General features: G+C 46.0%; 1 protein-coding gene across 2 annotated transcripts in view; it reads left to right on the forward strand.

The window, feature by feature from the left end:
• The window catches only part of LOC118230602 (glypican-5-like), a 112,770-nt gene that overhangs the window by 33,346 nt on the left and 63,020 nt on the right, over positions 1–16,404 (forward strand). The window contains exons 4-6 of one of the 2 annotated variants that reach the window (XM_035423743.1): positions 5,420–5,562; positions 7,265–7,324; positions 8,340–8,468. In XM_035423743.1, the coding sequence (XP_035279634.1) occupies positions 5,420–5,562; positions 7,265–7,324; positions 8,340–8,468 (332 nt within the window). The remainder of the gene's footprint in view (positions 1–5,419; positions 5,563–7,264; positions 7,325–8,339; positions 8,469–16,404) is intronic. The other variant, XM_035423744.1, reaches the window with a different exon arrangement.

The raw sequence follows: 16,404 nt of genomic DNA on the forward strand, positions 1-16,404 counted from the left end.
ATATTGACCAGTGTTCTGTTCAGCGGTGTCAGTCACGATAAGTGGGAGTGTTTGCGAGTGTGCTCAGTCACTCTTTGGGTCAGTTGTGTGCAGTTACTGTGTAGGTTCATGGCTGTGTGGATCTGCTGTGTTCAGTCGCTCTGTGGGTCCAGTGCACTCAGTCTCTGTGTGAAGCCGCTGTGTTCAGTCGCTCTGTGGGTCCAGTGCGCTCAGTCTCTGCGTGGGACACGCCCTGTTTGTGTGCTGCAGGTATGGGGCTGTCTGGTCTCTGGCCATGGCATTGGGCCCAGGGGCTCAGACTCTTAACACCTCCCCCCTCCCGCTCAATGAGTCTGGGTGACTGAGGAATTCCAGGCCTGTAATAGCCCTGTTTATTAATACCAGTGGACCCAGCAGCGCCACCCGGCCTGCCCACAGCCCTGCCTGCTCCCCCAGGCCAAACCCCGGCAGGCCCCTCGCCTACAGCTGCCCAGAGGGGCCCTGAGGGGCCCAGAGGGGTCCGCCTGTCTGAACAGAGAGCTGCTTTGGAGGGAGGCTCACAGCCCTCATGAAAAAACATATATTAAACATTAATATTGAAACTTAAGGAATGTGGTTATGTGATATAGCTATACAAAAATGTAGTTCTTGTTAGCTACAGGGGGCCGTTATGGCTGATTCAGATCTTGTGGTTGGGGGTTAGATGGCACTGCTATATGCTTCAGCAAGGCATTTCACTTGGTTTTGGACACTTGCATTAGCCGCTAAACATTACACTTGCTCTGTTGACTCAGTCAGTAAAAGCAGGTACCTTTAGCAAGCTAGCTAACGCTAAACTCAGTCATAATGCCAAAAGAGAAATGGAATAATTTATAAGAACAGAGTATTCTTTAAACAAATAAAATTATTAAATTGTTCAATTTATTTTGCCTTATCACTAAAAATAAGTTTTGTTGTCATTTGTTCTTAATTTTAAATACGGTTCAGGCAGCATTTAGGCACCAATACTGATTTAAAAGCATTGTTTTAGCACTGGTATCGGCGAAATCTAAACAAAACCCAACCCTAGATATGGGAGAGAAGCAGGGAAACCATTACACTGCATTTGTTGGCCAGAGAGGTGTCTGAGTGAGTGCTGGAATGAGTCTGTGAGAAGCTTACTGGTGCGTGAAAGCTGGTGGGGCGAGGGAGAAGGGTGTAGCACCCTTACTTTCTCTGTACCCTGAAGGGCGTTGGCCTCTTGTCTTGTCAAATGCAGTGGCCCTGCCCTCCCCCCATAATTACACCATGTTGCTTACCTCTCCTTAGAAACTTCCAGAAGATATCTCATATGCAGCAAAACCACCCATTAACAATAAAGCTGAAGGGTTCAGGGCGAAAGAAGAGGCTGTCTTTGTGGGCGGTCTGGTTCTTTTTATTCTTTTATATCAGTTCAGGGAAATAGTGCACAGAAAGCAAAACGAGAGTGATATTTCCAGCCTAGCACCTTTCCTGCTGTTAACGTACTCATTCCAGAAGTACCCTCCCGCCAACTATTAATGATATTGTATCAAATTTATATTACTTATTTGATGATCTTAAGGTACTTTACCGTGATGGAGGAAGCTCACCTTGACCTTCATTGGTGTTTGGCAGCTAACAGGGTGATACACAGTAGCTATTTTGCAATTGCTTGAATGCTCACCACATAATAGTTGATTATTATTATTACTATTATTATTATTATTATTATTATTGTTATTGTTATTATTATTGTGCACTGTGGATAATGAACTTGGTAAATAGAATGGGGTTTGTAGTAAAAAGGTAAGGCCACCAAAAAAAAAAATCAAAATATGGTAATATAATGTATAAATATAAATATGAGAACTCTAATCCACTGTTGTGTAAAAGAGCCATATTCTGCATGCTGGTCATTTGTGTCCCTGAAGTTTTGTGCATTTGAAATGAAAAGTCATGCAAGGCTTCTGTAACATATGGAAACTATCACTCCTGTCTCTGCTTCTCTTGTTGTACTAATGTTATTCAGGGAGAGCCCAATGTAAGCAGCTATCTACCTGGATGGACTTTCATAGACTCCTGCTTTTCAATTCATTAAGCTGCGTGCACATGTACATAAAAAGTGTTGCAGGCTGCTAACATGGCTAACACGCCGTTCGCCTCTAACATATTTGGTTGTGCTGACTGTGCCTCTTTAAAACTGTGTGTCTCTCCTGAAACTACAGAACTGTTATCACTTTCTTGCTTTCACCAACAATGCTATATCTAGTGTTGCTTTGTAGTTTTCGCAAGACGCTCTAAGTAGTTCTTGACCACTGGTTTAGAACCGCTGTCCCAAGGTGACATTTTGTGAATCCTAAAATGCTACCAATGTTGGCGCACTCCAAATCTCCAGAAGGCATCCCATTGGCTGATCAGGTCCCTGTGATGTGTGCTTCTCCTTTAATGCTGACGAACGCGAAGCGACGTCCTCGCAGCCTGCATCACGTGTCCCCTTTGTTCTGGTTTCACCATATTTTGTGATTGGCGTGACCTCTTTGAGGAGCCGGCTCCCTGTTTGCCTGGAATGAAAGGATCTGTGTCTGTTTAGCATATGGCTTCTGACAGCCTGCGGTTCAGTAATTGCTGCAGGTTTTTTTTTTTTACCAGCTGTGTTTGTTACTGTCCCCACCTCCACTGTTTGCAGATTTTTCTGTCTGTGGTATAGGGCAAAGACATGTTTATCCTTTCCATTTTTCGAGCACCCACCGCATCTATAAAGTCCCCTCAACCCCTTCCCTTGCTTACGAGCGAGATCTAGATTGCCACAGTTAGCATGGTACTGAGGCCGCCACAAGTAGCCTTAATGAATTAGGAAGGTATTTATAAAGCCAACCGAGGCATTCTTTAAGCAAACAAGACCAAGCTGCGGGGTTCGGTTTTCTGTGGAACGACTTCACTCATCGATACGGTCGGCACGGAAACATGTACAACTCCGCCCACGGACCCCCGCCACAGGCAGCGAGGTTCTAAAGACAGAGGGCTGGAACTGCTAATCAAAAGGGCCCACCTGCTAATCCAAAACCACAAGCCCTTTGCAAAAAGTATTTCATGTTTTGCATTAAGGTAGTTTCTTTTCCAGCCCCGGAGTTGCTGCAGATTGCAGTGTTTGTCTGTTTGGAAAAAGTCCTTATCGAGATACAGAGTGGTGCTTCTCAGAGAGCTTGTTCTTAGTGCAGCAGCGATCATACGGCTTTTGGTCCAGATCACATCCTGAGACTTTCACTGCTGCCTGTGGCTGGAAGCCCCAAAGAGGGAGGGAATAATTGGCTATCATTGGATTTAATGTTGCCCAGGGAAAGAGGGTTTCAGTCAGAATGGCATTTCCCCATGATGCTTCGCAATAGCGACCCCTCTGGTGGGTCATGCATCTGCAGCTCATCCCCAGTGCCTCTGTGGCTGGGCTCAAAGACATCAGAAAGAAAGGAAAGGGCAGTAGTCTAAGGATATGCTGCCTTAAGGGGGGTACAAGTAATTGTGTGTACATACCAAACGGGCAGAGGATGCTGCAGTGATTGGATGGGTCTCAAATAACCATTCTGTTTTCTGAATTGTGAAATAGGGAAAAATATGAATTAGAAAAAAAAACCTTTAATGTTTTTTTTTTCCCACCCACATTCAACAGACCTCTTCTGCAGCGGTTTTTCTGTTTCCAGTAATAGTTCGCAACAGATTGCCATCTAAAAAATCCTGCTGTTAACACAAGCACACATCTAAGGACCATTTTCTTTGTATGTAAAACAGATATATTAATTCAGGCATCGCGTTTGATGATTGGATTTTCACATTAAGCAAACACAATGAATGAGGCTATTAGACGGTTATATAAACATAAACGTCTCTTTGCTGAGGGACCAGTAGCTGCCTATTCCAATTTTCCCGTTGCTTCGAGTTTATCTGATTCTACTTTCAGCTTAACAAAACATCTGGTCGTATAATTTATTTTCAATGTAAACATGAACACGTTTCGTTTTGGAATTACAAAAAGTTCATATAAATTGTGTGGTGGATGTTCGTATTATGAGGTTGGATCAGAATTAACTTGATTGCATCTGATTTTACAAGCTGGTTAGCATCATTAGCTTATTTTAGTATAAATATGCACATATTTTGCTCTTATGTGACAAATTTAAGTATAAAGATGTAAATTTGACCTGCGGCACCAACTGATGGAACCAAAATCCTGCTGCATGTTTTTAGTGGTAACACATTATCAAGTCTTCTTCTACCATTGCCCATTCCTGCCCCATAACAGTACAGCTGTTCGGTATCTATGGTCCCATTGCAGGGCCGCACCTGTGACTGCTTTTGCCTAACTACTAATCACTGCTAGTGTCATGTAGTGCCTCTGGTGGTGAAATATCATTACTGCAGGAACTGATAAAGCAATTGGTCAGTTTGCTCTGTGCAGGTGAAAGGCTCACTCAAATTTAAGGCCACTTAATATCCTGAAGTGCTTTTAAGCCTATTGGGCAGCATTGATTTTGCAGGCAGGATTGTTAGCCTTCCTCATAAGCTGCCAGGCCTTTAATTAGCGTGGGGTGAGTATGACTCTCCGGGTCGGTCGATAGCTCTGCGCACATACTGATCATCATTAGGGAGGCCTGATTGTGCTCATCTCGTTAGAGGGGTTTTTATAGCTGCTGTCAGGGGATTAAATTCCACCCCTGATGCTCCAAAGCCATAACTCTCCCTTTCTTTCCCACCTGTCGGTCTATTCAGCATTCATTCCTCACCCTCTCTGTCTCTGTCTCTCTTAATCAATCAGAATCTCTCAACATCCACTCTCTCTCTCACTCTCTCTCTCTACTTCCCTCTTTTATTCTCTCCGTCTTTCCTTTCTTACACATGTGCTATCGTTTCACATATTGAGCAGTGTTTGCAGATTTACAAGTAATACTTAATAATAATTAATAATATATGTCTGATTAATGTATCTTGTGACAACTATGTAGTCTGTAGTCTGTAGTCTAAGTGTGTGAGTGGTCTATCTGTGTGTGTAAATGATATGCGTGTGCTTGTGCCTGAGTGTTTGTGTTCTTCTGCCTGTGTGTGTGCGTGCGACCACAATGACACGATCACAATAACAGTGTGCAGCTCTCAGTAACTGCAGGTCTGTTTGTTATTACTCCCTTATTGAACTTATAAACCATGGAAAACCCGAGTGTTCCATTCCGCGAGCCTTCTCCAAACCCACAATCCCCTGCTAGTTCCTGGAAGAGCGCTGCCACGGCTCCTTTTCTTCTTCCTCTGCTGATCTGAATAGGGACAGAGAGTGTGGTCAGAACACTACACCCACCCCTCGCTCTGTTCATAGCGCTGCTTGAAGTTTATGACTCTGCGCTACTGTGTTTTAACCCTGCTTGTGATTTCCCTCCCTCTTTCCCTCCCCCTTCACCAGGTGGACAAAGTGTGCGGGCAGCCCACGGGAACGGACACGACCGTAAGCCCCACGCCTGACACGGCTACTTCGCCCGCGATCTCCGCGGCTCCATCTCTACCACCGACTCAGGCCCCGCTGGGCCGATTGGCCCATTTAAGGAGGTGAGCACCGGGTGATTTGGACCCTCCTCATCCAACCCCCTGCCCCCCCTCTACTTTTAATCCAAAGCTTTCTTGAATTTGGCTGACATCCTTATTGGATCATAAAGTGGAAACCAAACTGTCTTCTGCATCATTCTGCATCACATTAAAAGATTAGATTACATAATTTAATTTGTGATTGGCAGGCTAATGGGCATGTGATGCGATGCCTTCTACCTGCTCTCCTGCAGGGACAGTAAAATAGGGATAAGACACTGGCACCATCACTTTGCCCTACACCAATCACAGACTGCATTGGCAAAGACGAATAGAACAAAGCCAAAAACAAGTCGAACAGTAATTGGTGGATAATGTCTGGGTGTAAGCCCTTCCCTTTTAAAAAGCACCTCCTGAACAATAGCTAGAAAGTATCCACCAATCACTGTCCATGTTGTTCCCAACAACATACTCTGTGATTGGTGGAGCTCTATCTGTGCCTTCATCCAAGCTGCTCTTGCCCGCTGTGGCTGACAGGAGCGTGAGGAGAGGGAAGAAAAGAGCGCACTGAGCAATCTGTCTGCCAGCCCAGCGAGCATCTTCAACTTCCTGTGCACTCTGGCTGGCTCTGCACTGTGCCAGTCACTGCTCAATCCCATCCCACCCACTGGCACAGGGTGACCCAGTCTGCCAGCCTACCCTGCCTCTGCCACTCATTCTGTCTCAGAACTTCATCAGTGACCCAGAGTCCCGACCCGTGGCCAGTGTAGACGCAGCATGTGTGACTGGCAGCTTCTGCAGGGAGGTGACAATGCAGTCTGTGGCAGCAGGAAGTGTCCCTGCCTCGCCACAGTACCGTTTCAATGGGCACAGCTTCGAGTATTGGCTATGTCATTAGCTAATTACAGTATGACCAGGAGTTTGAAGTGATCAGTCACAATTGGCTTAATCACTGATTCAAAATTAGGGCAGGGAAGTGGAAAAAATAACTGATTAAAAACGTATGATAAAAAATTATAATTGATTTGAATTGAATGGAAATATAATTGATGTAGTTGTTAAAATATGATTGAATGGTCCTGCCCGTATGAAACAATCACTTGAGAATTTAACATGTTTACATGTGAATTAAAATATTCACAAGAAAATGTCACATGTGAACTGGACATTTTCACATGTTTTTGGCTTTTTTCACATGTAAATGAAAATTTCCACATGTGAAAACAAAGCTTGTGACATGAAATCACATGCAATACCTCAACATCTCTAATAGGTTCCAGTACAGTATGAGTACTGTACAATAAAATGCTGCAGATTGAAATCTCCCTACCTGATTGATGAATTTGCAATTATGTCAGCAGCAGCTTGGTCAGGATTGGACTCCAGACTGTGGGGTGCTGTATTTACAGCTTTTAATTATGATTATGGATATGAGCTGTCTCATTGCAACTGAGACTGAGTGCTGTTGTGTTGAGCGTGCTCAGTGGAGCAGGATACAGGAAGTAAACGGCCGCCACTTCCCTCAGCCCCTTAGTGATGTTGTCATTGCATGTGCATGATGTGCCTTTTCCAGGGTTATGATTCCACCATTTTCTGTTTCGTTTTCCCTCCCCCTTTGGTATCGGATGTTTTTTTTTCTTACCTCTCTTCTTTTCTTTTCCCCTTCCTACTCACATCTCATCCGCTTGCAACACCCCTCCCCTCCATGGTGTTTGACTGCTCCTAGCTCCTTACCTCTGAAATCCTCCAAGAAAGATGAACCTGAAGGTCTCAAAAAGATATCTAGGTAAGCATGGGTCATCTAAATGCCAGCACATCTCTGTTTCTTTGTAATGGGTCTGGTGTGTGTTTCATAGTGTGAATGTCTGTGTGTTCTTTGTTAATGCCTTTACCAATTTCGGTGAAACAGGCAATCCGCATTACTGCCTTGATCACATGACTTGGATTTAGCTTCAGTTAATCTGAACTGTGACCTTAGATGAACCTGTTCACGTTAATCGATGGGTGGCCTAGCATATGCCTGTTTGGATTCTGATAAGTTTTACCATGGCTTCAAAACATCATAACAGCAAACAGAGCAGCCATGTCTTTGCAATGCCAATTTTCCTCCTGGCAAGCTTTGAAAAAAGTATGAATTGGTTTCACATTATTCTAATCTTTGGAAATTTATGTTCACTGATTGTTGGGAAATTGCATGCACTTTATCATTTCGCAAAGTAAAGAGGTTTTAATAAATACATTTTTATTGACTGCCCTCAGTATTTTTATCCCCTGTGGTTTTCATTTGAGGTTGCTTGTCATTAATGGCTTTGCTTTTATAGTTTACAGTACATTTACAGTTGATTACCTTGCATTATTAATGTCTAAGGAAAAATACTGTTAATTTATCAACATTATCATCACTGCAAAAAAAGTTTGACTTAAGTGTTTTAGTCTTGTAATGAGGCTTAAAATCTTGTTTTTCTCTCTCAAGTAGAAAGCATTGGCTTGTTTTAAGTTACTGTTACTGCTTGACAAGTGAAGTTTCCTCACCCCATTGGCAAATCTTGAAATGAGTCAAACTGTGACCTCATTGGAAATATTATTGTCTCATTTAACAAAAATAACTAGAAATCGGGTTTTAAGTCTAAATATAAGGCTAAAATACTTGTTGAGGTTGTGACTGATTTTTTGGTTTTTGCTGTGATCATCAATAATCAGTCACTTGTTTTTTCCAGATAATTATCGAAGGTATTGTATTCATTTATATGTGCATTATTACTATTGCTTTGTAAAACGTTGTGCTCCCCACTGTGTTACAGAGAGTTACTGCGCTACATTCAGAACTACAAGTCCTTCTTCTCGAGCCTGCCTGACTTGCTGTGTGAAGGGGAGATGGTGGTGGACGACTTCACCTGTTGGAGTGGCGATGATGTCGTGGAGACTTTGAGGTAAGGCGAAAGGGGGGAGGAGGGAGTTCCCATGGATACAGACTATAAAGTATTTTGCAGACCTTTTGGAATTTGAATTGGAAATGTCCAAAGATACAGCGTGCAGACTTGTGTATTGCACGGGGTAGATTGGACGGGGTTAAAACTATTCTGATGTCCTCTACAAATGTACAACAAAGTACAAGCGGAGTTTCTTTTTTTCTGAGTTTTTTTCTGTGTATCTTTCTCTCTCTCTACATGGGTGGCACTGTCAAGAGAAGAATTTTCCTCTGTCTTTGAGTTACGAGGCATTTATCTCACAGAGAGCTTAGGGAGGTGGCTGGAAAGTCACAACTGCTTATGGCTTGCAGCCTCAGTCAAGCTCTCGCGCACAAAGTAATTTATGACCGTGTCTTTGGTTTGTGAGCATCAATAAGAATATGCTGATTGTCAGGAGATGCACTTTCATCCATAATTGCGACAGTAACAATTCTATTCTTTTCCATGGTGTCAGATTAACGGTAGAATTGTCTTAACTGATAGGTAAAAGACATGATGTCATTTGTCTACGACACCTGGGTCTATATTCTCATTTGTATGGGCACTGATATACCTAATAGCTTCGGGTTTGTTTACTGTATGTGGTAAAAACAACAGGCCAAAGGAGATTGCTGAAAGTATCCTTGATCCCTTCCCTTGACATCCGCCCCATAAAAAATGTTGTGATTTATAGATTTATAGATTGCGTATAGCCTGTGTATCCAGAACCACTCAAATATATGTGAGCTTTTAAGGCCCTGATCCTTGGGGCTCACTCTATGTTGATTTTTATTCCAGACCGAGCTACAGTTTAATCAATTTGGTTTTGACCCAGATGTTGATTGAGCGTCTGCCTAATCTTAATTGATTTCTAATTTGTTTACACAGTACAAATGAATAGAAGTGAAAGAAACTCTTTGAAAATGTAGCTTTCTGTGTGAAACCGAGGCTCTCAAAGCACTTCCTGACAAGAAAATGAATTCTCTGGAAATTGAATTCTAACAACGGGCACTGTCGGGCGGGCAGTAAATTTGAAAGGCGTACAGTTGAGAAAGCACACGTGGAATTTTACTGCGCGGTTTAAAAGGAGCATTTCAGAAAGGGCAGCCCCGACGTGCGGAGCGATGGGTGGCGTCAGGCCCTGAATAAACCTGTCGTCTGAAGGCATAGCTCTTCAGATGTCTTCCGCTTCCACATTGGGCGTCCGGAAGCGCGCTAAAAATACGAGCTCGCGGCGAGTGTGCCCGCGTTAAGCCCGCCAGCCTGCTGGGTGGAGAGCGAGAGGGAGCTCCCGGCCCCGCTCGCCCACTTCTGCTGATTCAGACCTGTCAGAACGTCCGGGCCAAATCAGTGCGCCGCTGACATCATCCCCATTTCCCCCGTCATCATTTTGGATGATGGGCTATTTTAGTTCGGGTTAAGTGATAAGGTTGAGGGGGGGGTGGGAGGTGACGTTAGGATAAAAGGGATTTAAAGATTGGGTAGGGGATGGGTTTGGAGGCACAAACCAACGCCCTTAGAGACGTTTAGTGGATGAATATAAATATTTCTTCATTTGGCTCGTGGAGGTTGTTATCGATCAGCGGTCAGTTGCCTGGGAGGGAAACGACACCACGCATTAATCACAGCGGGAAGATGGCGGGTGTGGCTCTTCTTGAAAGAGCGCTCTCGGGCCAACGGCCACCATCCTTCATTAGGAACACGTGAGGGCAGGGGATTGTGGGGGATTGAGTGGTCAGACGAACACGACTCAGTCCAACGCTCAGTTTCAAAAGATGCATTGTTTCCCCCGGCAGAAGTGAAGCCATATTCAGGAGGGAGAGAGCGAGAGAGAGAGAGAGAGAGAGTGAGACGCTGTGGTGTTAGTCCCTTTGATTTTGTGCCATTCCGAGAGTCAGCCCCTCAATGAGCTCAATGGATTTTGACAGTTGGCCTGTGCCAGGCATTCACTGGTTTGTGGTGGAGTTCAAGCCACCAGGAGGAGCAGTGTGGTGGCTGTGTTTCTGCCAAACCCTTGGTTCTACTTCTCAGAAACCTAGACCATGCTCATATCTAATAACCCTTGTCATAGAAGCCTTTCCTTATCCTTTTTATTATAAGTTTATTATTATTATTATTATTATTATTATTATTATTATTATTATTATTATTATAACAGGAACAATTGATATGCGTGCGGTTGCAGCGTCCAGTGAACTTGTGTGGAAGTGGGATCCAGCATGCTAACTGTGGCCCCCCCCCAGTGGGTGTGGTATGTGTGCTGCTTCCTTTTTATCTCCCGCCGTAGCCCTCTGAGGCCGGCCGGAACAGGCTGTTTGGACTGGGCCTGTTCCAGAACCCACACGCTCTGCGGAGAGGGGCTGGGATCTGGCCGATTTCACTGCTTTGTCCTCCCCCACCGGCCCAGCACATTAGAACATAATAGCCTGGTATGTTGTCATTGTGTGGACATGCCTGTAGGAAATGTATGCTTGTGTCCGTGTGTGTGTGTGTGTGTGTGTCCCGTTGTGTATACATGCGTGTGGGGTGCAACTGTACAGTATGTCATAGCATGCTCATGTGATAAAATAGTTCAACTTAAGAATACTTGAAGTATAATTGAAGTGTATTTCACGTATGCTGAGTATACTATTTTTTCTCATGGGTGTGTACAATACGTGCACGTGTGTGTGTATGTGTCAAAGACAGAGATGCTGATTACATGGGGATTGTCTTGTACTTGTGGTTTGCTGTGGCTGAGTAGCCCATCCCAGCCTTCCCATACCTCTCGTTTGAGGCTCGTCCGTGAGAAGGGTGGGTCAATACGGGTGTATTATGGGATACACCCTGCCCTGGATACCCGAAAGCGTGGAGTGAAACAATGGCTCTCCTGTTGGCCCTCCGTGTCAGAAGAAGAGCCTCGGCCCCTCCCCACCCAGACAGGGAATGTGCCCTCAACCAGCAGGGAGCCCTAGGAGCGCATCAAACGCCCGCCCGCCCGCCTTCCCGCCGCTGAAGCTCATCTCTGAGCATGTGCGCTCACAGAGGCTGCAGCCTGGCCTGAAGACGCCTCAGACCACCCTCCCTCATCCCACCCCGGGCTCCCCTAACACGCTGCAGTCCCCCCCCTGTGGCACTGCAGGAGCGTGTGCTCTTTGTTTCCCTGTCAGGACCTGAGGGCCTCTGGTCCTCCGCTACGCGGGCTAGCCCTGCGTTTGCTCAGCAGCCCTGCACTGGGGGCAGGGCATCGCTAAACGCTAACGCCGAATGTTAGCGCCGGCAGACTGCCGCTTATTAAGGAATTCCCCACAGGTGAACTGTGTTACCCAGGTGGGTCGTCTGTCCCTCCCAAGCTTCTCCAGGGAGGTTTCCCTTGCCATTGTCAGCTCTGGCTTGCTTTGTGGGGGTTTAAGCCAGGGTATACTCTGCAGGGTACATGTATTGTGACAAATTCTTTAAATTCTACATAAAGAAATTTGGAGTGAATTTTGATACAAATTTATTATGATATTTTATATTGAGAGAGAGAGAGAGATAGTGAAGTCTGTGTATCTTATCTCAGAACACAGCATGATATGGCCCAAGATGTCTAGGGCGTCGACAACGGTAGAGAAGGTTTAGAACACGTTTTGTGAAAGGCAGCATTCAAATAGTTCCAGGCATTGACCACTTTGTCAAAACTCAAAAATCATGAGCTGTTGCCAAAAAAAGGACAAAATATGTCTGTGCCATTCTGCTGTTTCTTGTAAGTTTGCTGAATGTCTAAATATTTTGAGGTTAAGAAGAAGAAATGCTTGGGTGTTTGTGTGTGCTGTATTCCCTTGGCAGAAGAAACCTTTCTCAAAGCCGCAGCCAAGAATGTAGAGGTCGTGGTAGAGATTGGATTGATTTGGTTAAGTGTTATTTTTGAGTGCAGCCAGCAGGATATTCAAATCTGTTTGTCCTGCGAACTCGCGGAGGGAACAAACGAAACAAAATTGCCGTTGCACGCTTTTCTCATCCTAAGTGGACAGCTTGCCAATCTGTGTGTCATCGTCTTAATCGCGTACACCTTTAAATCCGCCGCGTCTGTTTCTTGAGCCCCGTGGATGATGTTTTACACGTGAGCGTTATGAAAAGTTAATGGGAGTAACGGAACTGGCTCTCCGCGCAGATGGTATCGGACGTGTGCTCTCACGGGTCTTCTTTTAGGGGCGTGAACTCATAATTCATGTGTTTGTAACAGAAGACAGAAAGAGTCTGTCGGAATGGGTTTGCTCTCTTTATCAGGTTACGACAATCTGTGTGTTTATCATCCTGACATCTGGAATCAATTCTGGCATCTCTGCTTATGTGTGTGTGGCGGGGGGGGGGGGGGGGGAAGGGGCTTGCAGTGGCTTGATATGACCTTGTTATCCTCTGTGCTTACTCGGGGCTCCCTGCTGTTGTCACTGGCTTAATAATAGTGGAACATTCACCTGTACTCCAGCTCGAGGCCCTCTGAAACCACCTACCCCAGGTAGCGACGCGCTACATTAACAGCTCCAGTGCTGCGGCTCTTTCTTGGACGACTACCGTCCTGACTGACAGGAGAGCAGGAGAGAGGACAAGAGCAAAATATATGTGTGTGTGCGTGTGTGTGTGTGTGTGTGCATGTATGCTTGTGTGTGTGTGTGTGTGTGTGTGTGTGTGTGTGTGTGTATGTGTGCACGCTTGTGAGAGGATGCGTGTGTGTATGAGTTCAGATGGAGAGCGTGAGTAAGAAAGGGACAAAGAAGGAACACGAGAATACGATTGGAACGGAGAGACTAGGAGGGAGAGGGTGAAGGAGAGAGAAAGATGAAATGATAGGCTAAGAGACAGGGCTGTGGTGGATCTCACTGTGTGGCCGGCGCTTCCACTGCCTGGCTCCTTGGAGCAGGGCGGAGCCTCCTGAGAGAGAGAGAGAGAGGCAGAAAGTGGGCGGAGACATGCTTGGATGTGTGGCCAATAGAGTCAACGGAAGCAAAGCTCTAGCTCATCAGCACTGATGATCTTGTTATCCAGAGAGGAGTGGCCTGCTGTTACAGAGCTCTGCTCATCCCCTACGGATATCTGGGTACGAAGGGAGAGAAAGAGGGATTATTATTATTATTATTATTATTATTATTATTATTATTATTATTATAGTATAAGTATTATTAAGTATAACTGGTGGGATACTGAGCCACACAGTTAAATGATCAGTTGTAAATAAACTCTTACAGAGTACATACGGTCCCTATTGAACTCATATGTACTCTGTTAGAGTTGAATTAATAACACCAGACTTTTTACTGTGCACAGCTTGCCAGCACACTTCACAATCTTAAGCTGTGAGTTAATGCAATGTTAATGAGCGGCTATTATTCAGAAGTTCCGTTCCTGGCCGCGAGGTTTCGCGGTATTTGCAGTGTCTCTGAATCCAGACGAGCCCGGGTCCAGGTTATTGGTAATGGCGACTGCATCGCGCCGCGTGACGCACTGTCGCCAGTGGCTCGCCAGCTCTGGCCTTGCGTCTTAGTGCTGGGTCCACGCCCCGCCAGAGGGCTGGTACATAGCACTGCGATGAGAGCTCCCGTCTGAACTCCGTCCGGTTCCCGTAAGCGCTGCTCGTTTTTCGGGCTGGGTCCCGTCTGGGTGCCACCCTCCGACTGGGGTGAATTCAGGGCTGTGCCCTGTGTGGGGGGAGGGGGGGGGGGTTGAAGTGCTTCTTTGGGGCAGTTTAGGTGATGATGGGGCGGGGGGCACATATGGCTTTTTGCCACAATGACAGTGTTTTGCACAGTTGTTTAAGGGTAATGATCAGAACAGAATGTGAATGTGCAGTTTTTTCCAACTAGGTTCTGTAAGTGTATTTTTGGTTGAGTTTAATAATGTTGTACACCATTAATCACAAATAAATGGTTAACGAATGTTAATTCGCTAGCTGGGTGTCACTTGTTTCACCTGTCTGGCACCCTTACATTAATCAGTGCAAATCAAACAGGAAGTTTCTCCTTATTTTATCTTTATTTGTATCACACATTGCCCGGATCACACAGTTTATAGCATATGTGTCAGTGGCCAGATTCTACACTTTCTTGTAGAATACCACAGAAAGGTAGCCTTTGTCCCTGTCACTGCAGTCCTCAGAGATCAGAGCACCGAATATCCGCTCTCTTCCTGCGCGTTTGCGCGCGTGTTTGCATACCTGCTGACGCACGTCTGCGCGAGCGTAGATTTTACAGACGGGTACGATTGTGGAAGCGGCCTGTTAAATCCACTGAAGCACAGAGCACAGAGGCTTCGGCCGAGGCTTCGCCGCTCTGCGGGTCTGCCAAGCGCGGCGGGGCGAGCTTTCGCGCGACGGCACATCAGAGCGCCGCGCGACGTAACCGCGACATTCCGACAGGAGGAGCGCGAGGCGAGGCGAGGCGAGGCGAGGGCCGTCCGGGGGCGTTCCGATCCCGGTTGGTTTTTTCGGAGGGCACCTCACGTGGCTCGGCGGGCTGTGTGAAGCTCTTTGAAGGGCCCTCTTTGAGGCCAGCGTCTCCCCGCTGCCAGCCGAGCCGGGTACGAGCGGCTGACATTCCCCCCCCCTTTGTTCTCGCCGGGTCTGTGGGAGCGGGGGCCTGGAACTTCTGGAGGGAGCGCATAACCGTCTCTTTTGTACGAAAGAGCCTGACTCTAATTAGACTGATGCAAAAATGGGCAGATAGAGTGACAAGTCTGAGGGGAAGAAGTACCAGAAAAACAAAACGAGAATTAGACGAATGTTGGAAAGAACAAAGTGACAAATTGTAGGTTGCGGCTCTTATGAAAACAACACGTCGTCATGCGTCAGGACCGCTTGCGTTCTGCAGAAAAGCGGCGCGTTTCTCTAACGGTATGAACATTGACTGACTGACCGGGTTGGTCATTAGAACGTACCCCCTGAGCTGACCAGAGGAGGAAGGGTTCTTCCCCACTGAGTCTGGTTCCTTCCAAGGTTTCTTCCTATCTGTTACCAGCTAGATTTTCCCTGCCACCGTTGCCTTAGGCTTGCTCCTGTGGGGTTTTAGGCCAGGTTTGTCTGTGAAGCATATTGTGACAATTGTTTGTGAAATGCACTATATAAATACATTTTGATTTGATTTTATTTGATGTGAAGGGGCAGTATGGCCTAAAAGCACATACAGTTTAGCCTACAGAGTGCTTACAGCAGCAGTTCACAGCCTTCATTGTGTTTAATTCACAGTTTTTCAATTCAAATTTTCACCTTTAAATCAGCATCAGCGAGCTGCTTAGACCCTTGACACCAGGTGAGGTGAGGTGAGTTCACGGTTTAACCCACTGCTTTGTGCAATTAATTGCTTGCTGAGTAACATCAAATACCAGCAGATTCTGTTGCTTTTGACTGCTTTCTTTGGAACCAGTAACATTGGATAGTGGGCACAGAACCCAGCCAGTGCCACCTTACCCCTTTTGCAAACTCAAACCTGCTGGCACCTTCATCCAGCACTTTGCAGGATCAAAGCCCAGATAAATCACTGGCTGCGTACATCCATTGTGCCACAGGATTGTGCCACCAGAGACGATATGGCACTGCCAGCCAGCCGGATAAGTGTAGCAGGTGGGGGCTGGATGCAGACCCACAGTACTGAGGGAGGGGCTACCAACAAACGAGACGTTTTAACGAGAGGAACACAGATCAGTCGCGAGGGGGAGGGAGATATTTTCCCCCGTTCTTTTTTATAGGCCTGAACATAATGGCTATTTATCAGGGCTTGAGTTAGAGGTTGAACTGAGGACTTGACTTGAACCGGTCGCCGTGGCAATAACCCCGCCTCTTGTTGGATTTAAAAAAAAAAAAACTAACAACAACAACAAAGATGGACTTTATTCCGCTCACGCCCCCCCAGCCCCCCGAGTCTGAGCAGTGGTTACCATGGATTTTGGCAGCATGGCCATAGATCGTTTT

The sequence above is a fragment of the Anguilla anguilla genome, chromosome 6, assembly GCF_013347855.1.
Source record: "Anguilla anguilla isolate fAngAng1 chromosome 6, fAngAng1.pri, whole genome shotgun sequence".
NCBI classification, from domain to species: Eukaryota; Metazoa; Chordata; class Actinopteri; order Anguilliformes; family Anguillidae; genus Anguilla; species Anguilla anguilla.